A 23,628-nucleotide genomic window follows, 5' to 3' on the forward strand; every position below is an offset into this window, starting at 1 on the left:
AGGAGAGTTCACCTCATGAGGTGGGTACACCACATGACAGTTTGACAATCGCTGTTACTTGAAATCACCCTCTGCCACTTCTCTCCTCATATCCATCGGTCTCTGTGGATTCTGTGCGGTCTAGCCTGGATCATTTTGCAGGAGATTATCTGAAGGAGGAGGAAACTTCTTGCATTTTATATTCCTCTTTTTCATCCCAAGAGCTGAGAAGCTATGCAAGTAGCATCATTCTAGTCTCCTATCTAGACACAGGCACAGAGGGAGTCTAGGCCAGCCAACATACTGTAATGCAGAGCAGGGCAAAAAGCTAACGTCAACAATACTATTTTCATATTGACACTTGGTAATTTTGTTGTTGCATACATTTTAATTATGATTCTACCACATCAGCCATTAACAAAAATATTAAACATGCTAAACAAAATTGAAAAAAACTACCAATCTATTGCCTAATACCCTTTATTAAGCCTGTAACAGGTCTAGTCAATGTTTCCCATAAAGTGAGCAGAGAAAAATGCAAATGAGTAAGTTTTCCATATACAGCTGTATGAAATATTTCACTACAGTCAAAATAGATCTGTTTTATTTTCTTTCTCTAGAAAAGGAATTACCTTGACAAAGAATGGTATTGACTATGCTACAATCAACTGTCAAACCCATACCGCATTTTCATTCTGTTCTCTCCAAGTCTAATTACATCTTCAAAAGTCTTTCCAGACTTAACATCTGTGGTACAAAGCTACTTATCCGAAGGTACTACAGAGAATGATTCCCTTCCATTATTCTAGAAAACCATGGGTTATCATACAATTTTTGCAATTAAAACACTTTAAATGTTGTATTTGTTTTTCTTAAATACATTCTGAAATCCATAAGAGAGCTATCCTATTAGTGTACAGATGCTATCACACTGTCAGCAACATGCAGCCTGCCTAGAATTCAAGCCATTCCCAAAGTAACTTGTTTCTTTACTCAGACTTTATTTTATTTTTCCTTCAGTGGTTCTTAAATCTGGTTTATCTACAAAAAAACCGAACATGTGTGATCATAAATGTAACAGCCTAAAGGTTGTGATTTCTGAAACCAGATAGATAAACGTGATGTGGTTTTATCTATCACTTAAATAGATAAACTGTTACAAGGACTCCTATGCTGATCTATACAGGTGCCATTTCTATTGTAGCACTTTTCAGAAGTTAAAGGAACATGTTTCAGCAGCCCATTATATGAATAAACAAAAAAGAGCCCCAAAACCAAACACAAGAAAAAGCCTCTCTTGACAAGCATCATCTCAGTTTACCAGCAGTTCAGAGTTATCACCACACAGCTTGACAGTTCGTTTCTGGAAACAAGAGATTCACTTTTGATTCCTTTCCCAAAGAAAATTATTTACAAAGAAGGAACTTGGAGAATTTCCCTGCTACTATCCAGTGTCCTGGTGTGTGGGGAAAGGAGCTTGTTCGCCATAAAGCACTGCCATACCACTTTCTTTCTCTGCCTTTGTAGAGAAACATATATTTGCACCTCTCTGTACATTTGTAGAGCGCTCTGCACTTTTTGATAAAAGGCAGAAAAGGTCCCACAGGTATCTTGCAAAACATTCAGCACATGACAGAAAGAAAAAAAATGCCGATCAAGCTAACAGCAGAGAGAGGAAGGAAGCATGTCAGCAGTCAAAATCCTAAAAAGACCTCTAAGCTTTAATTCCTGCTCCTAAGATGATGAGTTACTAGGATGCTTATCATCATTAAACTCGGGCTTTCAGGCAACCACACAAGCAGGCTACCCGCAAAGCTTCCAGGTTCTGGGATTCACCAGTATCATAAAACCCTAGCAACATATAGATGTAAGAAAAAATGCAAGGACGAGACAAAAAATGTACCAGACCAAACATAAAGGCAAGGGAAACGCTGCCAGCAGGCAGGGGCTAGCAGGGGAAATGCCACCATTATGCAGGGGAAATGCTACTGGCAGGCAGGGGCTGGCAGAAGACATGCCATCGGCAGGCAGGGTCCAGCTGGGGAAATGCCGCCGGCAGGCAGGCTCCGGCAGGGGAAATGCCGCCAGTGTGCAGGGGAAATGCCACCGGCAGGAAGGGCCGGCAGGGGAAATGCCACCAGCAGCCAGGCTTCGGCTGGGGAAATGCCACCAGCAGGCAGGGGAAATGCCACTGGCAGGCAGGCGCCGGCTAGGGAAATGCCGCCAGCAGGCAGGCTCCCACTGGGGAAATGCTGCTGGCAAGCAGGGGAAATGCCGCCAGCCAGCAGGCGCCAGCAGGGAAAATGATGCTGGCAGGCAGGCTCTGGCTGGGGAAATGCCACTGGCAGGCAGGCTTCGGCTGGGGAAATGCCGTTGGCAGGCATGGGAAATGCCGCCAGCAGGCAGGGGCCGACAGGGGAAATGCCGCCGGTATGCAGGGGAAATGCCACTGGCAGGCAGGGACTGGCAGGGAAAATGCCAGTGGCAGGCAGGCTCTGGCTGGGGAAATGCCACCAGCAGGTAAGGGAATGCCACCAGCAGGCAGGCGCCAGCTGGGGAAATGCCGTTGGCAGGCAGGCTCCAGCTGGGGACATGCTGCCAGCAGGCAGAGGCTGGCAAGGGAAATACTGCCGGCAGGCAGGGTCCAGCAGGGGAAATGCCACTGGCAGGCAGGGGCTGGCAGGGGAAATGCTGCCAGTATGCAGGGGAAATGCTGCCGGCAGGCAGGGGCCGGCAGGGGAAATGGAAACTAGATCAAAATCTATTGGGTTAATGAAGATGAAGTACATTTACAACTCTGTTAAAAGCATGCTTTCTCCTGAATTCCACCCCACAACTTCAGGGAAGACAATCTAAAAGCCAGACAACTGTCAAAAAGTAGTGTTCTCTTGCCTGTTGTTCTGTTTTTCTTTGGCTTTCTCCCTTTCTCTTCATCTCAGCTCTCCAAGGCTTATTGTTCAGCATGACAAGGCAGCAAATGGGGGTTTTTGAACATATTATGCTACTGCTATGAGTTTCAGCTTGGGAAGATGGGACTGAAGCAGAAGAAAGGTCTGGAAGATGCAGAATGAGACTGACTTCTGGAACCCTTTCTTAGGATGTGAAGTAGGGTTATAGATTGCGTTCCTTGTTTCAGAAGCCAGAAGGCATGTGTATTGCCCAGGAAACTGAAAGCTGCTATTTTCACCATCACATACACCATTCAAGCAAGGTAAGTTTGTTTTAATACCTTACCATAAATATTCATAAATAATACTTTTTCCCATACAACGCACTTTAAATGTCTTCTACAGGTAAGGAAGTAAATCTAACAAACTAAATCAAGAAATTAATAGTGAAAAGGTTATTTATCTTCACAAAACGAAAGCTGTTTTCAAAATGGGATCAAGATGCTAAAGGGCTAATAAAACTTTATCATACCTAGATTGAAAATATTTTGAGCCCAGAAGCTAGGATCACAGTGAAACTGGATGGTATTGTTAGTCACTGGTGAAGCATCACACCTTGCTCGGAGAAGATATCGTAGTCGATATGTAATCTAGAATGGAACAAAACAAGATTTTTTTCTCTGAGGCCAGAGCCATGTATCTGAACAGCATAAAAAGTCTTCAAAAAAAACAAAAAGAAAACCTCCAAGTCCCCCCCAAAAACAACAACAAATCAACCATGAACAAGACCCTAGAGAATTGAGATGAAAGACAGAGAATTTGTCCAAGCTACAAATAAAAGAGGTATTCTTAATATCTTGCCCTTATTCCTAAAGTAGTTTTAAAAAGCAATCAACTACAGCCTAAAAAAAATTAATTCTTCTCCCCTGTCAAAATACATATCCTTCCACAAACTTGGTCATTACATTCAATGACTTGAACTACTTGCAAGCAAAGTACAGATTCACATAACCACTGTTGGTTTTTTTTTCCCCCCAAACCTATGTTACCCCATTCATTGTTCTTTCAAAGAAAACTATCACATCCTTTTGGCAACAAGTATCATCACAGGGAATTTTCCTTTGTAACAAATTTAAGTTTTCTTCAGAGAGCCAAAGAACAGATTTTATAAACTTTGTCTTTGAAAACTCCTTGGTTCCAAAGAACTGGACTATGATTACAGTACACAAGCAGGATACTCTATCAAATGCTCAGTATATATCTAGCTCCTAGAAAGAAAATATTTTCTTGCGGTTGTTTCACTAGAAATATCTAACACAGGCATTAATTTTAGAATAACACGCAGCAGAAAACAGAAAAAACTTAAGAGTTCAACACTTATTTTTCTTGAATAATATATTATTTCCTGGAAAAGTTCAAGAGACATAGTTGGCAAAATCATCTTACCTGTTTAAAATGATACTAGTTATCTTTTACACAGGAATTTTATAAGAGCTTCCAGTTTACAAGTTTTTTCTTTCAATTTTAGGCAGGTCAGTTTTACACCAGAGACAAAAAACATTTATCAAGACTTAATTCTTTTAATCACCATGGAAAATTTTAAGTGCGCTACTATTTTGAATATAGATTTCCTAGGATTTCTGTGTACGCTACCAGAATCAAGTATACTACACTATAGAAATTCAAGTCTTTTGTCCTGTCACCAATACTGGTTGCACACAGTTCTTGTCATAGTTTGCTCCATATATTTCTTACTGTGCACGCACATATGTTGTAGATAAACTCATGACTAGACTAGTTACCTCCAGTCAGTAACAGTGGTAGCTACCAGTGTTTTGTTTGTGCCAGATGACTAGGCTGGGAAACTGATGTCTTCCTGCAAACTGTTTAGTGTGCTATTTCCCTGAAGTACAGACATTGCCTCCCAGCTGTACCTCTTACATTTAAGTCTGCTGGGCATTTCTCCCTCCTAGTTTCAAGTGGTTGGATATGTTGGAGCAGAAGTCTCCCATGCTCCATCACTGTTCAGGAACAGATTTTCCAGATGTCCACAGACAGGTTAGCTACAACTCCCAAATAACACCAACTTTCAGCAAAAAATCAGGAGTCTAAAGCTTATCTGTTCTTTTGAAAAATATTTCCTGAGGCTTTATGGGCTAGATGGTCTTTTTCTTCAACTGCATAATGTTTATAAGATTAAGACACCTGCAACATAACTTGCTTTTTTACTCATATAGCAGAAGTCTGTGGCAACACTAAGCAATTATAAACAACATGACTCAGTTTGATGCCCTTTTTCTCTACTCGATTAAAAAATATTACTTGCTGAGGCAGTATAAGGCAGGCCAAATGAATTTAACTACTTGAAGTAAGTTAATAAAACCCATTAATATTCCACTATCTGCTATAGCCTGCAGCATTTTAATGGGTAGCAAAAACCCAAAAACCCACCACCACCAAAAACAAACCCAAAACCAAACAAAAAACCCCCCACAAAACCCCCCAGTAGGTTCTCAACTAAGTAATGAGGAAATAAAGAAAAAACTTTGTGATCCAATTATAGGAACTGGAAAAAAAGGATCTAGCCATCTTTCCTCAACATTGTCACAGACTTCTGTCATCATGCTAGTACAGTGTAGTAACCTCTGGACAAATCATGTTAAGCTTTTTGTTTGTTTGTTATTTCAAGTTTTTTAGGATTTCTGTTCATCATGAGCAGTCAGCTTAGTGAGACCACATGCACTCAGATCTTAAGTGCCACTATAGGATTGAAATATTTAGCTTCATAACTGTTTGCATGGACAAGCAAAAGCCTTAGTTTCATTTTTACCAATTTTTGAAGACTTCTAATGGAAGATGAGTCCGACAGAACAAAGCAATACATTAATTTTTACATTCAAATGCTGGATATCAGGCACTATGATATATAAATACCATCTTTCTCTGAACTCAGAAGCTGTAACAAGTACTGAAAAGAACCTCAATGATGATGTAGGACACACAACAATTTTCCCAGCGTTTCATGGCTTTATGGTTTTCACTCCAGAGAAAAGGAGTTGTTCCCACTTCTGCAGATCTGCAACAATTCTGTGGTAGTGTAACAGGAGAGAATCATGACCAGAGAGCTAAATTATTAGAAACATTCTGTATTTATGTTTAAGAGAAAACCATGAAAAATTAAATACAAATATTCCAGAAAGTAGTAGAAAGTCATTAAAAAGTCTAATTCCCTAGTATTATTGACAAGCGTGTGTGTCCGTATCCGCCTTAACTATAGCCTCTAAGTAAATGGAGAGAGCTATCTTCCTAACCTTACCAAGCGTTTGCTGTAGAGTAGTGCTGTGCTGCTCCCACTGGAAACTGCCCATTTGGAAAAATTCATGACATGTTCCAGCTGTTTTGAGAGACCGGCCACTTCCTGTTGTTGCTGCAGAAGTTTCATCCGATGCTCTTTTGCCAGAGTCTGCAAGTAGAAAAGCAGTTCCAGTCAAAGGCTTCAATTTACAGTTAACGGGCATTAGCTTTCATATTTGTAATTCACAATGATCAAGTGGTTTCACTTTGCTCTTCTAAAAAGCACCCCTGCCCCCTGACTGCAGCTATCAAACAGAAAAGTCAGTATACATTTATTCAAGATATCAGGACTTTCTGTGCAGATTCCCATTTTCTCTTATGACACATTTTCATATTTATGTGTGCCTCTCTATACACACACACACACTTTTTAAAATACAATTGGAGGTAATATTTTTCCAGGTATACATTCCAGGCAAATCTCTCCTTTGATTTGCTATTAGATTGCTGAATTTATGAAAAACTCTGAGGGAAAGACTTTTCATGCATGACGTGTAGAATTATGACTTGCAAAAGCATGGAGAAAGAAACTGGGCTCAGAGACAGGCCTGATTCACAAAGCAGGGAACACAGATAATAATTACAAACAAAACAACACCCCCCCCCAAAAAACAAACCCTCCTCCCCTCCCCACCCCAAACCCACTTGCTCAAACAGCTTGTGTGGGACAGCTCTCCACTTTGGAATTGCAATAGGACACACACAGGTGGCTAATGCTAGAAATGGTTTTATTTTAATGTGAATCCACACAAAAAAAGTACTGACATTTTTGTTTCTTACGATAGAAATTAAATTACCTCCAACTGATGCAGCAGAGCTTTTCCCTTTTTGTTTATTTCTACCATCAGTGTAAATATGGCAACTTTAATATCCTGTTCCACCTGCTTTTGATTCTGATTCACTTCAAGAATTCTGTAAGTAGACAGTATAGAAAATCATGTTCTTTAGCTCACAAACCCACCATCCAAACAGTATAAAAAAACCCCCTCTACTCTGTTGCTGAGACTACAATATTTCTTGATCATATGTAGCAATTAATACATATACCATCAGATACTTATAGTCAGGAAAATTACTGGGAGAAATAGAAAGAGCAGGTACTAGTGACCTATGATAAAATTAATTAACTGGTGGCAAATTCTGATGCCGTAAGTCTGTAAAATCACTGACATCTGCCGCTGATAAAAATCAAATGCTCGTTGTAATTGCAATTCTTGATTTTTAATTGTCTGGCACATTTCTGCAACACTCCCTGGCAATCAAAACTGTTTAAGTCTAATTTCCATCTAAGGTGGAACGGCACTCCAGAAACAAAAACAATAAATAGATTTTCTAATTTACCTATTTCAACAATAGTGTTCAAACTCGTACCAGCAAAGAATAATCTTATATCGTGAAAACCACCACTGCTAAGATGCAAGGGAGAATAACCACTCAGATGCAGCAAAAGAGAAGGGTGTCTGCTGGTTTCTTCCATCTCCACCATCCTCAGAGACAGGCAAAGAGAGAGGAAGAGTTCAAGTGGCACTCAGCATCCGGTACCACGTTGAATCTTCCTGGGTACTGCCTTTGAACTCTGCTGAAGGAGCAGTTACAAAGGCCTGCTGCAGCACACATTTTACAGATCTATTTTTCTCCTAGGTTTGTAGTACCGAGTGAACAAAGCTCCAAGCATAAAACTATTACATAAATCTTCAAATATGTGTCACCAGCATTATGAAAACATGAGTCATAACCTTTCGCTTTCTAAGAGGGATCTACACTAAGAAAATAAGTGTGCTGATGGTGGGGAAGAATATAAGACTGCCTTCTACAGCCTTTATTGCATAAGCTGTTTTGTTGCACCCAAGCTATTGCTGCCCATTAAGTCAACAGGCTGAGCAGAAGAGTTACCTAACACAACCAAGCACGTTAAACTGGCAACAGTCACTATGGCAAACTGATGATTTTAGAATTTCTCTTTCTGGAAGGATAAAAGGAGAGAGGTACAAAATGCACTAAACATTTCAAGAAATTACAGTGTATATAAAGTTGCCCTCTGTGTCAGTTTTAACCTCAAAATCTGATACATACCTGTTTTGGATCTGCTTCCCTGTATACTTTATGTACTTAGTCTTCTCCATCAATTTGGTGATTAGTGTCTCAATGATCACTTTCTGGTTTTGAAAAGCTTCTTCTATAAACTGGTACCTGTAGTAAATAACAGTGTGTATTTACACACACAAAAGGTGTGAGACGCTTGCTAAAAAGCAGAGTGCCTTACAAAAGACTTCTTTAATTAAACTGCTGCTCAAGTTCAGAATTTAACTGTCCTCATGAAGTATACGTCAGCAAATGCTGACATATTTTATCTATAGTATACTTGAATTTACAGGATATTTCCTGTAATTTTTATGTTATGTTTTGAGAATTATTATTTTTATAAATATGAAGGGATACTGCATGACCATAGACCAATTTTAGCAAAAGAAAAAATAATGTTGTGCTGTAGCCAGCATTTTGTAAGTAAAAGTGCATGTAAGCTTCATGCAAGATAAGGATGTAGAAACAGAAGAAAGGAGAGATCTCTGAGTCATTAGAAGTCAGCAACATTTTAAATCAAGGAACCGAAATCATCAACAATTTGAGGAAAAAAAAAGAGGTGGCTCATTCTGAAAGGGATATGAATCCTAAGAAAAGAAGAATTGAAGAGGAAGACTGCAGCTTTGCAACAGCAAGGTTTAGCCTGTCCAAGGAGCAACAGTGGCCAACACTTCTCCACCTACTGATGTTCACCTGGTCAGGCAAGCAAGTTCTTTGAGTAGTTGCATCAGGTATAGTGAGCATATTAATATTTAACCTAAGAGTACATCTGTCCCAGACCGTTACTGTATGCGTTAGCCAGCAAGATTATTGCCTTGTACTCAGAAGCTGTATGTAATCCTGCTTTTCAGTTTCTGTGGCCAGTAAGAGATAACCACAGTACAGCAACCCAAAGATCTGAATGTTCTAAATAGTATTTTCAAAGTCCAGTGTAGCCAAACTTTAGGTTTACTCTTCCTTTTAAAGGGCTCTTCACAGAAAAATACCCATGTGCTCTGTTCTGAAATTGTTTGGTAATATTACATTATATAATCATCTTGTTGAAGGACAAATGGAGAAATTACACATAAGTGTACAGTTGCATAACACAGCCCTTGTGCTTTCTAAGAACTCTCTGAAGAGCTGCATAGCAACAAATTCTTTCCAAATAACTTGACAGTAAAGAAAGGTCTCGTGCTTAAGTCACCAGATGAAAAACTGGAAGAATTAGGTTTTATTCTAAACTATCACACACTTATCAGCCACACTCTTTTGGATACAATCTCTGTTTATTTGTTGGCTTCATTTCTGAGCAGAAAATTTTATTTTGCGCTTTTTTCACCTGACTGTACTCCATACAGCTAGAGCTACAATCAACTTCAAGCTATCTTCCTATAAGTGAGTAGTATAAAACCTGTACTTTGTTTCGATACCTGTGCTCTTTGTGTTCTAATAACTGACAGTCTCGGCAGGTCAACTTGTCACAGGTTTCACAATACAACTTCAACTGCTCCTTTTTGTGGTAAGGGCAAAACACAGGTCGCTGACTGGTCACACCAACTGCCTCTGTTGAAGAAAGGGAGATGTCAGTCCAGTCTCTTGAAATGATTAAAGGTTTGCATTCTCCTGTTTTTCCTTACCATATTCCTCACCTAGATCCTAGAATTGTGTACCTAATCAAGAATAGAACAGCTGTAAGCTCAAACTGCAATGTCTCACTCTTGATCAAGCACGGAGCTAACACCCTCTCTCACAGAAAATGTCTAGAACCTGTTTTACCATAACTTATTAAGGCCACACAAAACTATCTACAAAAGGAGTAGCCAGTACTGTTGCAGTTGCAAAAGACATTGCACAACCAGCAAGTTCCTTTCTCAAATGGAAATGAGGAGATTGCTGACTTAGTTCGTTGCTCTGTCTTCTGTCAAATGGGTGAAAAGGGGTTTGAAGATATCAAGACACAGGCATTCAAAAATGTAAAACATACAGAATATAATAACCAGAAGTTACTAATGTCCCTTCAGGACCCCATTCTAAATGGGTGAGAGGTCTCACTTCAGTTTCTAGTGAGCAAATACCAAAGGGCATAGGAAACACCACGAGATGATAGAAATGAAATCTGTTCTTTAAATAATTTAACGACAAAGCCTAATTTCTTATGAGTTAGGCTGGACACTGAGTTCATGAGCATTATATGGCCTGTAGTGAAAACTGGCTTCACACTGCAGCCCATCCTTCACTGCAGATCAATAAGGTCTCTTCCATACCCATTCGTTTACTTATTTTCATGAAACCTGGAAGAAGTTATTTTCAGATCTGTATCCTTCAGTCAAAATTCTTTGAAAGTGACCATCAGACTCCAGGGAGACCTGAATGCACAGAGAGCATTCCTATCACCAAATCATGTTCAGCATAATGGTCAGACACTTTTACCTACTACTTTTGTCCTCCCCTGAAAGTACACTCAGTACTCACTTCTGATTAACCACATCTGAAGGTGGGATGCAGAATATAGTGTATATCTCCAAAGTATCACACTGGAAGCTACCCTTTGAGCAATAAAGATTACAAAAGTAAAAGCCTGCATTATATATAAAATTCACAGTACTGGATATGGTGGAATGAAAATAAATATATAATACATTTATTTATAATAATATATAATCATTGATATCTTTACAAGATAAATCATGCAAGTCGAATGGACTTATTAGAACCAGTAGAATGTTTGTCAGCATCCTATTATTTTTATAATTGTCCTACAATGTCACTAAAAGACCAGACACAATGGGCATAAACTGAAACAAAAGAGGTTTTCAATGAATAAAAGTACAACCTTTTTTACCATGAGAATAGTCAAGATTTTTCAGAGAGGCTGTACTGTACACTCAGAGAGGCTGTACTGTACACCACGTCCATCGTTGTTCATTCTCAAGGCCCAAATGGATAAAACGCTGAGCAACTTGATCTGATCTCATAGCTGACTGCTTTAAGCAGGAGGCTGGACTAGATGATCTCCTGAGGTCCCTTCCAACCTGAATTATCATAGATCCTACTGAGGAAACTCCCTCCAATTCATAACGTACTTCCCTTTAATTTCTAAGGCAAAACATTTCAAACTTAAAATATACTTAGCTAGAATGTGAATTCTGGCACGCTTTATTGCTAACAGAGCATGCTTTATTATCAGAGTGCTGAAAAAATATAATCTATTAGCACTCTTTTTGCTACAACCATGAAGTTCATATAAACCATTTGGTAGACCTCTAGAAAAACTAGAAGAGCCAAATGCATAAAGAAGTATTTTCTGCAGCTGATCTCTAAAGTCTAGACAATAATTTGCAATCATTCCAGGTGAAAGATAAAATCTGTATGTATTTATTGGTTTAAAACACTTTGCATAAAAATCATATGAAATACCAGTCTGTAGGGTTTCTTACTACTATGCAGCATATCTGACAGAAAAACTTGACAGAAAAACGGCTATCACAGCCCCAGCCATGACAAAGTCTCCCTTTTCAGTAGCTACGTTCTAATGCATCTAATACTTAAAGTTTTCTCTTTTGTTATCTGGATCATTTAAGAGATCCACTTAGATGGAGAGCAGCCAAGGAAACACCAGAATTGGTTCAAATGGTTGCAGCCTTCAGCAATGAAACTGAAATAAGCAACTGGGAGGCAGGAAACTATTAAAACATACGCATTACCAAGCAGAAAAATAACATAGTTCCACTAATTCATATGCACCCAAAGGGTTATATCATAATGAATCTGTCCTTTTACATTTACTAGGATTAAGGAATACAATTTTTGAAATTTATCACTTTAAAAAGAAATGTGGTAGTCTAATACAGTTTTCCAGTGCAGACACACATTCTTTGTGAAATTATAAATCAAGGGTGTTACCTGGAGATACTTCCTCTTTCTGTCTTACTGTATGATCCTTTGTGAACTTAACCCTCTGGTGAGCTCTGATGCAGGTCTTGCACAACCATTCTACACATTCCACACAAAAACCATGAGCTTCTGCATTGTCTTCACAGCTTGTGCAGACCTGATGTGAGGAAGAAAAGGTAGCTTTTAAAATAGATACGGAACAAGCCATTGTTCATATACAATCAGTGCACTTCTACAGTTTTCCAAAAACTGTGAAATGAGAAAACTGCCTGAGGTACAGTGTCCTAGTTTCAGCTGGGATAGAGTTAATTTTCCTCCTAATAGCTGGTATAGTGCTGTGTTTTGGATTTAGCATGAGAATAATGTGATAACACACCGATGTTTTAGTTGTTGCTAAGTAGTGCTTATACTAAGTCAAGGACTTTTCAGTTTCCCATGCTCTGCCAGCGAGGAGGTGGGCGGGAGCATAGCCAGGACAGGTGACTCAAACTGGCCAAAGGGCTATTCCATACCATATGATGTAACGCTTAGTATATAAACTGAGGGGAGTTGGTCGGGGCACAGTTATCGCTGCTTGGGGACCGGCTGGGCGTCGGTCGGAAGGTGGTGAGCAGTTGCATCACTTGTTTTTCCTGGGTTTTGTTTCTCTCCCGCTTTTTGTTGTTTTCCTTTTCATTACATCATCATCATCATCATTATTATTATGACAATATTTCATTTCAATTATTAAACTGTTCTTATCTCAACCCACGAGTTTTCTTAGTTTTGTCCTTCTGATTCTCTCCCCATTCCCACCGGTGGAGGGGAGGGTGAGTGAGCGGCTGCGTGGTGCTTCGTTGCCAACTGAGGTTAAACCACGACGTACAGCAATGCTGTAAATAACTGCATAGAAGTAATTGAATGTGACTTTTCAAAGAAAGTGGTCGTTTTATCAGTGTTACTCTAAAACCTTTACCTGACATGATAAAAGTCAAACGATTACTTTCTGCCTGACACTGCACACTTAGAAGCCATATAATGTTTACTATATACAATATGCTCTTGTGAAATATTTACTGAAGACACCACCATCTGATTTTAGAACTGCTCTGATTTGAGAAGCCTCCAGTTGACACAGAAGCTTTAATCTTAGTTTCTGTTCACCTGCTTAGAGTTTCAGGAAGTACACGCAGTATTGAACAGCAGGGTTCTTCTCAGGAATCTCTGCATCGCCACTTAAAGATACCATTCCAGTTAAGCTTATCAGTAAAGCTACCCTAGACCAGATTTGCAACCAGTGCATAATAATTTTCAAACTGTGGCCTGTTAATTCCTGGGGCTCTTTGGACTACATCCAAGAGATCTAGAAAAAAAATTAATTAAGGAAAACAAATCTAATAGCAGACCAAAACCTCTCTGCATAGAGTCAATATATGCACAAGAAAAAATTCCTATGGACTCACAATTTGAACAGCAGGTTGGAAACTATGAATGATGGACACCACCACTTCACAATTTCATAACAGTATTTAATTTTTAACTCCTCTTTTACAATACCTCTGTAGTCATACCTTCAAGGAGTTTTTCATGGTAAAAATAATGAACATGCTTATGCAGATATTTGTTTAGGTAACCACCATCCATTTCTATCAACATCTAGCGCTGCTGCAAACAAAAGCCTCAAGATATCTGAAGATTGCTACATCCTACAGATCCCACTGATAGAATTCTGCTAGCAGAAGCAACAAGGAGAAAATTTTATATTTTAGTTTAGTTTTCAGTTTGATTAAAAAAAAAAATCAACTTCTGCACCCTCACAAGACAAATATAGATTAAGCTAAAGAGGAAGCAAATATTTATATCCTATGCAGATAGATAATATATATGTAGAACTATGTCCCAGTTTCCCCTTCAAGAAAAAGAGGAAGATTAGCACAAAACTTGCCTTAGGCCACAAAGCAAGTTACTGACAGAACTGGAATTTGAACATAGGAGTTCCAGATTCCCAATGCTGTGCTTATTCTTCTGGATCATCTTGCCTCTCAAAGCAAATATCTTCTGAGAAATGAAGTTACAACGCAAGGGTTGTTGACCCCTCTTGTTGTCACTTGGAGTTTGAAGCAGTTCCTTTTCATTAAAGGTGACCTGCAAAGGAGAAAAAATTGGGCTTGTGCCCCTTTTTCCGATTCTTTTCAAAAAGGAGGCCTGAAAGTTTAGTTTTTAAAAATCTTCTTAAATTTTTTTATCTTCTGCTTGGTTTTTTCTTTTTCTTCCCCTTTTTTTCTTAACAATAAAAATTCTAGTCCTATCCAGACTAGTTGACTAGGGAAAAATATCAAAGTCAGAATATAATTAAAAAAGCCAAGAAAATGGAAGTAAAGCAATTAAAGGAAGTGAATTGTAATCAGGAAATTGACAATTTTTACTTGCTCTTAAGCCTTAATTTCAATGACATTTTGCAAAAAAAAGAAGTATTCTTAAGGAATCAGCACAGCTTCTTGAAAAAAAATTTAGAACAAGCAAGTGTCACTGAGGCATTACTTCAACGTTACATTTTCTCTGGCAGGAACTCCCATGAAAGAAATTCCCTCCCTTCTCCTTTGCCTCCTCAGGTGTGCCAATGCAACCCTCTGCAAGACCGTGGTGTAAAACCGGATTGATTACATCATTGTAGCCCAAGGATCAGTTACATCAGCACTGCTGACTGGGCAGTGGACTACTGCAGGATGAGAAAGAAGTTTTCAAATCAGTCTTGTTGCCAGAGCGGTATCATCATGCTATGCTCCCAGATACCCATAGGTGTTTTTGCGAATTAGAATAAAGAATAAGAGATTGGATGTTTATTTTTGTAGTGTAAAAAACCCAACAGTGAAAACAAAATAAGCAAAGGAAAAAACAATAAAAAAGTGTTTCAGGCATTCTTTAAGCCAAAGAAGAAAAACAAAGACAAAAAAAAGAAAATGGCAGGAACTCAATTTAAAAAAAAAAGGGAACAACAACAAAAAACCCACAACAGCCTTTCCAGGTCACCTTTAGCAAACTTAGGCAGATAAACTTGCTACGTGCCAGGGCTTTTAAGTAAGTTCAAAGGATTTCAGAAGTTATTCATTCCTCCTAGATTCCAAGATCTTTGTCTATTTGCTTTTTTCAATATGCTTTAGGTTTTCTCAACTGGTTTGACTTGCTATAGTTGGAATGAGATGAAGATTTTGATTCAATAACCAATAATCAGGTGCTGCCAAATGAACTGAAACTCCTCCTTTGTAGTCCAAAAATATGTATACCAACTTTATACTCTTCAAAGCCACCAAGTGGGAGAGAGACAAATTTCTAACATTTTTCATAGACTTCATAACTCATGCTGTCAAAATAGCTATGCCTTCTAGGTAGAAACTAGATTTGCTTCTGCCCAGTTCTTACTTGAAATATGCATTTTCAGATACAGCTTGGATTTTGCTAGAACTCCCAGTTATTAAAGTCGTACAGCTAAAGTACATGGAAGTACAATTACTTAAAATGTTTGCTATACTCTTACAAAACCTAAAACTTATTTCACTCTTATTTTTGTGACTCATACAAGCAGTGCTTCAGTGATTTCAAAGAAAAGTCTTCCTGTAAGTATTTATTCTGGTTAGACAGATATTTTTTTTAATTGAGTTTTCCTTGTAATTATATTTAATTCAGTTACTAGTTTTAGAATTTATAACCCCAGGAAGTGTTAATTCAGCCTTCATTCAAATTTAATGAAAGCTGAAATTACTCAGCATGTTGCAGGTAAGTACTATTTTTTCTGCTGTAAAAGCTTTATTTACTTAAAGACAGATTTACATGCAAGAGTTGTGGTAAGAGAGCTGTCTTCTCAGCTACTGTAGTAACCAACCACTCTTCCAATCAAATATACTGAGATTAAATAAGCAAGGAAAGGTTTCAGAGTTTTGAAGGAAGAGAGCAAAGTAGTCCAGAGGAATATTCAGCAAACTAACGTTCCAAACTTCACCAGTGTAGATGCAATGGTTTCTCCTATTGGATCTAAAAACCATCGATCTCTTGGCACGTACAAAATTACCAAAGACAGCACCTGTCTTTTGGGACATTCTCGCCTGTATGTAATTCTAAATATGAACCGCATGCTGATACCTCAAAATGCATAAACCCTCATCAACATATCCTCCTTTCCCCAACATCCCATCAACAGATGCCTCTCTTCCAAGCACAACAAAACCATATTGCGACTTTTCGTCAGTCTGTTACCCACCGCCCTAAATCAGTGCCTTCCAAAGACACTTTGGCCACAGCTACAGCTTTGATAAGCTATTTAGCATACTAGTTGTTCTTTGGAAGAATACATAGTGGCTAGTCTGGCACCATACAAAACGAGAGAAACCTTTTGTTCTAAATTGTTCTAATTAATCGCTCTATTATGCCAGTCAGACTTGCTGTCTTAGTATCCAGACCTAGTATCAGATCTAAACTCATACCTTGTTTTGTTACTACATTCCGAATATCTCACATAAAGTCCAACTGTTCTTTGTTCCTACTACAATATTTCAAACTCTCAGGTCAGTAACTGGTAAAGATACAGAAAGTGTTTTTACTATCAAAAAATATTTTTACACATGTTCTCTTTTGGACACAGAAGCTATGAGAATTAGGACCTAGACTAAAATGTGCTACAGGCTCAATATGCTGCAGCAACATCAATGTTATCATTATGATCTGCTCTTCTGCATCAATGTCACACTTCTCATTTTTACTTTCATGGCTTTGCACACATGTTAAACAATTTTCTTTTGTTAAGTTCCTAAATTTCCCTCACTTGCCTACCCTTTAGTCTTATTCAAATTCAGCATTTGCTTCATAACATCTCTTGGGTTTGAAGCTCCTTTCTGCTCACTCTTATGAACGAAGTATAATTAATTTTTATTTCCAAACTTCTCTTCAGCATCCAATAATTTTGCCAAGTCTTTCAATAAATCATAATGTGAAAAAAATTATAAAGGATCGGCTCTTTTGAAGTATTTATGCCCTAGTTGCCCACAACCTGGAATGATTACTTCCAGGAAGATCACAACTGCGTTTCCCATTAGTCTCTTTTCTTCTGGAAAGCTTCCTATGCTAATAGCCAGCACAAAATCCTTAATGTTCTCTTTAATGCTAGCCAGGAAAGCCCTTGTGGAACATATACTAGGGAGTTTTACACTTTCTTTATGCTTACTTCTTTTGCTCCTGAAGTTTTCAGTAGTAATTGCTAGAAAGCACAGCTATGTAAGTACTGAACTGCCAAAATCAGGCTCAGGTAAGGTAAACATGATTTTAGATAGATGGCTGGCACTTATTTAATGAGTTCCAGTTATTTTTCTCACTCCACAATGCCAGGCTCCATGATATGCCGTTCACTCCTACAGTTTTAATTCAATATGCTAAAAACTATTTTAAATCTGAAAAAAACAAACATTGAATTTGAATGGGTTTTTTTGCAGTGTCTCTTGAATTGAAATAAACCAGTCCTTCCTGACAACACACATATACAGGCTAGTACGGACCAGTGGTTCTAAGCCACAACATCACTTGCACAGAACCCATGGCTTGCCTTTAATTCTAATTTCTTAAACATCCTGCTAAAGCTGCCAAACTATCAAAGCCAAACTAATCATCTCAGTAGAAAATTTCTATAAAATAGCCAAAGTTTTTGACAGAATTTGGATGATCTCTGATCCAATATTTTCTACAAGTTTCGGTATCTTTTCCACTTTAATTCCTCTGATCTGTTGCCCATCTTGCTACTGGCAATTTTTCTTTCTTTTCTCTTTGCTCCTTCAAAGGCAAAACAAGACAGGCAGATTAGAAGGATGTATCATCCTTAAACATCATAATATTCCCCAACAGGACACTGATCTGTTTAACTATTATTGAGTTAACTTTGCTGCTCCACAACAGACAGCTTTGTAGAATGGTGTAGCTTTTTTTTTTTTTATGGTTCCAATGTCAAAGTACAAAGGAATGTCCAACAACCTTCACTATCATATCAAAATAAATTTGTTCAAACAAAACAGAACTGTACATCGTTCATTTCCAAGAGGTAAGGTACATGCTCACTTAGCAGGCATCTAACAAAACATCTAGCTCCATTTTAAAAAAAAAAAAGTCAGCAGAAAAGCACATGAATGTACTACTCTGCTGGGTCAGCAAAGTCTGCTGGTTTGCCTTCAACTGCTGCAGAAAGTATGCTGAGTTCAGCCAGGGAACTTAGCTGAAGAACAGACATGCTTTCTGAACTGCAAGCCTGCTCGTTTTTGTTAGAGAGAGAGAGAAATAAATATGGAATGGAAGAGTCAGACAGATGTCTGAGAAAGGAACTTAAGGAAACACAAATGCTTTGAAGAACCTCCCTGAAATCTGCTCACACCACTCAGTAACGGATGATTCCAAACCAGCTGCTGAAATATGTGGAATTTCTCTGTATCTGTCTCCAGCAGCCCAAGATCAGAAGGTAAACAAAAAAGACATCTCCCTCAATTCCAAGGAAGTGCCTGACTTATCCCAACATCACCAAGTTTGGTGGATACTCCAACTTTTGATACCCTACGATCCATCGAAGTACACCTGATTTTACATGATTATGACCAACCTCAAGAATATAAAGAACCCTTCTTGAATTTTCAGTTCCTTATCCAAGTCTCAAATGCCTCAATTCCTCACTTAACTTTCACAGAAAGCAGAAAATATTTGGGGGGGGGAAGGGACGGGAAGACAAAAAAAAAAAAAACAAAACAAAAACACAACAACAGAAAAAACAAACTTCATCACTAAACCCAGAAAAAATAGTTCTTCTTCTATCACCACTCCCCAAAGCAATATCTTAGAGGACTTCTTATGTAACTAAGCAGAGGTTATGGCATAGGTCCAAAAAAAAAAAAATTCAGGACTGCTTCTGCATAACAAAATTATTTGTTATTTTGATTCTCTTCCTAATTTTAAAGTCACTAAAAAAATTATGATCAAATTTTCAATGCAACAGGGACTATTCATTTTCTCAATCTTGCTGGTAGAGTATTGAGAGACTTTGTGTAAATCTCACAACCATCTCCAAAACTCTGATGTTTCCCTGCAACACCCAGGGCGAAAACAAACCAACCAACCAACCCACACACACAAACACAAAAAAAGCAAACTTCAAACTGTCCTTCATTAAGAGAACACTGCTTATACTTCCAGAGACTCCCAACTAAATTTCAGTTTCTGGTCAGGTCTATCATTTCTCAGAAATCCAATTTGCAAAATTCCTTATAAGCTGAACACAGTTTAATGGTTTCTCAAACACAATTTAATTCCTCTTCCTGAGAGATGATGACAACATTTATGCCTTTAATAGTCAGCGAGCTGGTATCACAAACCTGCCTGGGTACTTTCCTCTGTTCCTGAGAGACATACCCATTCATATACATAAGCAAAAAACTCAGCTAAGATTTGAAAAAAGCAGACTACACAATAAAGGACCTCTAAGAGGTTGCCCCCAAAACAAATGCATCAAGAGCCAATGATACAGGTCCCTAAAACAGGAAAGCAAAAAAGAAGCATTTTCAAAATAAAAGGAGACCACCATCCAAATGTTACAGGATGAGTTAAAATGCAAGTCACATTGACGTAGTAACCTTTTTGTACTGTTACTATGAACAATGCAGCAACATATAAAGAGGCTGAATTACTTACAATAAGTTCCTGCAGGTTGATAAAAAGTTTATGAGTGGAGAGATACTTGAGATACTCTCTTACTAGCTAAAAATGAAGACATGCAATATTTTGATAGCAGATATTGCTAAACTGTGGTTCTACACAGATGTGATTTGATTATTCATTTGGAACTGCTTCCACACTAGTACTTTCCTCCTGAAAAACCATCATGAGGAAAAAACCCCAGTATTACTAACCTTCCAGATAAGCAGGTTTTGGTTTTATGACATGGTTATTATTTGATTGCAAAAGGAAGAAGAGGCAGCCTACATAAGAAAAACAAACAAGAAACCCCTACAACATACCACCTTCCCCAATTAGAAGTTTGAGCCTCTTGCTCAGTAACTGTATTGCAGCTATTTAGTGCCATGTTTTGTCAGTGCTGAGATAGGAAAAATAAAGTCAATTTAACTAGAGGGTACCATTTTACATTGAGATCTTTTGACGTAGTGTTGTTCAGGTCTCTGCTTCAAAGAGTACTTCAAGTGCCCTGACCAAAGCGCAGAAATTCCCATTCTAATGCCTATTCCTTACGTTTATCTTTTGCTATCACAATGAAATTTTATATCAACAATTAAAAATAGTTTAGAATAAGACAACCACCTTCTTCACATGCATTTTCATCGATTTTAACTTATTTTCTAGAGTAGCTACCCCATGACTAAGTACTTGGACTTTTTCTACATATGAACAGCAAAAAGGCCACACAGCAAGAAGCCAAGGATATGCATACACATCCAAAAGGTGTTAACTTGATTACATGTTAATGCACTTACCTGATTTGATTTCTCTACTGTGCTACTGGGAACCTCTGTGGTATCCTTCACAAAAAAGTTATCTATGATGTGTCTCTCTGCACATTCCTGACCACAAATTGGACAGCGGATAACACCGACTGGGGGGGAAAAAAAAATATCTGATTATGCTCACACAACTTAAGGTATATCAAACAACTTCAGAGACAGCTTGTAAGGATAAATACTTTGAAAGGATGTTTTAATACTTTCCTGGTGATAAGGTGTGATGAAAAAGAAGCTAATTCTTATTTATCACTGAAGTAACCTTCACTTGTTATTCCCTGATGATGTATTCTTTCAACCAAGGTCAAGCACCTTTTTGTTTCAATCCTATAAAGAATTTGCCTTAATCTTATAGAAAATTAACTCCTTTTCTCTAAAGGGAATGTATTCCCATTAGCAATTTGTTGTTATAGAATGGATTCAAGAAAACATTTATTACATATTACGTACACAGACATAGACGTCAGCAGTGTGACATGACTGACTTCCAACTATGTAATGCAAGAAACTGAAAAGTAATACATTCAAAATTAATGAGGCAAGTTGTATACAGGAAAAATGGACCTGTATTAATACTGTGACTGCCTTCACACTAAGCAAGGGAAAGCAAGCAAGAAAGACATAGGAATAAATAAGCAAGGTCCTCTCCCTCCTCTCCTCTGCAAGACACACTGGGGAACAATTCTAAGACAGTAATGTACTTAGACTCCTGGTGGAAGAAAGAGCTGAGAACCAATAACTCAAAGGATTAAACAATTAATAGTTTTCTCAAGAGAATAAAAAGGACAAAGTCAAGTTCAAAACTTGGGGTTTGACAGTGAGTAGACCAGTCTGAAATGGAAAAGATCTATATAAACTTTTTAAAGTAGACACCTTTCCTAGGTGCAGAAAATAGAATGTCTTATTAGCATTGAGGCTTGTTTATCATCCAAGAAAAATCTCTAAAATGCTAGGCATTAACATCTTGTTTTAAGAAAATTATCAGTCATTACCACCAAAAAAAGAAAGGAATTGAAACTAAGTTAGGTTGAAATAATGACTTGGGATATGGAAATCATCATGCAAAGCCTACACTAGAATAGTCATGTGAGTGCCCACTGAGATGGATTCTAGACCTACAGCTGCCATTTGAGAGGAGGCATGACTTTAGGGCCTCAAAGAAGACCAGAGGCATTGTTTAACCCAATGAATTTGACACCAGTGTATAATTAGGCACTTGCATATTTAACTAAACCAGCATGGGCTTAATTCTGTTCCTGTTTCACTTTTACAATAAAATGTAGAAGCACAGAAACTATTAAATATTTCAATTTCTACAGAAGAACTTCATTCCTTACTGTAAGTGCTTCATACAAGATTTAGGTAACTTTTTCATAACATTCGTCCAATACATGCTAGAGATTTAACTGGCCAACCCACTATAAAGCAGTTCTCTAATAAAAGTCTACCAGTTTTACTAAATTAGCTCTTCATTCTGGAAGTTTAGCCAGCAGTTTTCCACATCTGTGCAAGGCATTTCACCTTCATCTGAAAGGCTATGTTAGGGTTGTTAAGCCTGGTTTTATTGTAATTGCCATTTTGCTGGTCTGCATTTCAATACATATTTGTGCAGCTTCTTTTGACATACACATCCTACATTTTGGCTAAAACTTTTGTAACCTTTTTTATACCACATCATGAAGGATAATTAAGAAACCTAATTCTGGTATGTCAGGTAGTTAATGGAACTCCAAGTACTGAATTTCTCCTTTTATTAAGCAAATCAATTTACCACAGTCAAGAGTGAACAAATCTCCTAATTCTCAAGCTACATACTTGCTAAAAAAGACTATTTTTCACATTTTCCAACAGTGCCGATTACAAACCGCCCTCTGTTCCCTCGCCGCTCATTCTTGACCCTGACAAAACACAGTGCTCTGAGCCGGCACAAGTGACTGAGTTGGTCTTTGCATGTGTTTGGGAGCAGGGTATAGACAGAGAATGAGACTGGCAAACTGATTCAAGCCATGGATGTATTTCTCCTGCTCTCCCAAGCTTCACCTTCAGCCCCCGATCTGCTTCTCTGACCCAATGCACTACTGCTTACGCTGAAGCAACATAAGAAGCAGCACAAGGATGGGAAGGGGCCAACACTGCCACTGAAGATTAAACATGGAACCACTGAAACAGATCAGTTGCATTAAGCTGAGTTTATAAATTAGCTACAACTGAAAACATGGCGGGCAAGGAAGGGGCAAGGGACAAGTTAGGAAACATACTAACGTAAACCAAGCATTTCATTTGCCTTTTCACCAACAGAATACTGCCAACTACCTGTTCAAGAGAGGACTTCAAAATTCTAGACTGAGATGGGAGAAGGAGAAAAGGAAAACTGCCCAAACCTCTCAAAATCCTTTTGAAACTTTTTCTAGAATTCCTTATGCCGTCTAGCCTTAAGTTGAGGTTTTCTTCTGCAACTGTGTGTGGGTAAGTTTGCTTTTGTTATAATCCTGGATTGATGACTGCTACACAAATCGGTTTTAACCCACGTTTAATCAACTTCAGGACCATGGATTTAAGTGAAAACACCTAATATCATGATCTCAATGTAACTGTTGTAGCCAGGTTACACTGTTACACACACAGCTGTTACACTATTACACGCATAGGCCTTTTTGGGACAAAATGTAAAACACAAATTAGCCAGGCAGCATTACTTTCGGGTCCTTATCTACTATTCTCAATGTATCCAAGGCTCTTTCAGTAACATACTGCACAATATAAACCATGTGCGGTCTTTTCCTCTCCACTCCCCAAGTGGGAAATGGAAGGTGCAAGCTGAGTGCTCTCTGCATGTTTTTTCATGCGTGTTGCCTTTGAAACAAAAGGGTCATGGCAAATAACAGTACCTAACGAATTCATGCAGGTTCATTTCAGAACTTCAATCTAGCCAACTCAAA

The 23,628-nt window shown here is 38.2% G+C and overlaps 1 protein-coding gene across 2 annotated transcripts in view; it reads right to left on the bottom strand.

Annotated features, from left to right (window-relative positions):
* Positions 1-23,628, bottom strand: part of TRIM24 (tripartite motif containing 24) — a 64,287-nt gene that overhangs the window by 18,131 nt on the left and 22,528 nt on the right. The window contains exons 2-9 of one of the 2 annotated variants that reach the window (XM_087765563.1): positions 20,666-20,784; positions 12,189-12,336; positions 9,716-9,848; positions 8,295-8,411; positions 7,019-7,133; positions 6,184-6,330; positions 5,847-5,954; positions 3,400-3,517 (exon numbers count right to left, since the gene is read on the bottom strand). In XM_087765563.1, coding sequence (XP_087621689.1) covers positions 3,400-3,517; positions 5,847-5,954; positions 6,184-6,330; positions 7,019-7,133; positions 8,295-8,411; positions 9,716-9,848; positions 12,189-12,336; positions 20,666-20,784 — 1,005 coding nt within the window. The remainder of the gene's footprint in view (positions 1-3,399; positions 3,518-5,846; positions 5,955-6,183; positions 6,331-7,018; positions 7,134-8,294; positions 8,412-9,715; positions 9,849-12,188; positions 12,337-20,665; positions 20,785-23,628) is intronic. The other variant, XM_087765564.1, reaches the window with a different exon arrangement.

This window comes from Nipponia nippon, unplaced genomic scaffold, assembly GCF_047370975.1.
Source record: "Nipponia nippon isolate SJK-2023a ecotype South Korea unplaced genomic scaffold, ASM4737097v1 scaffold_3, whole genome shotgun sequence".
NCBI lineage: Eukaryota > Metazoa > Chordata > Aves > Pelecaniformes > Threskiornithidae > Nipponia > Nipponia nippon.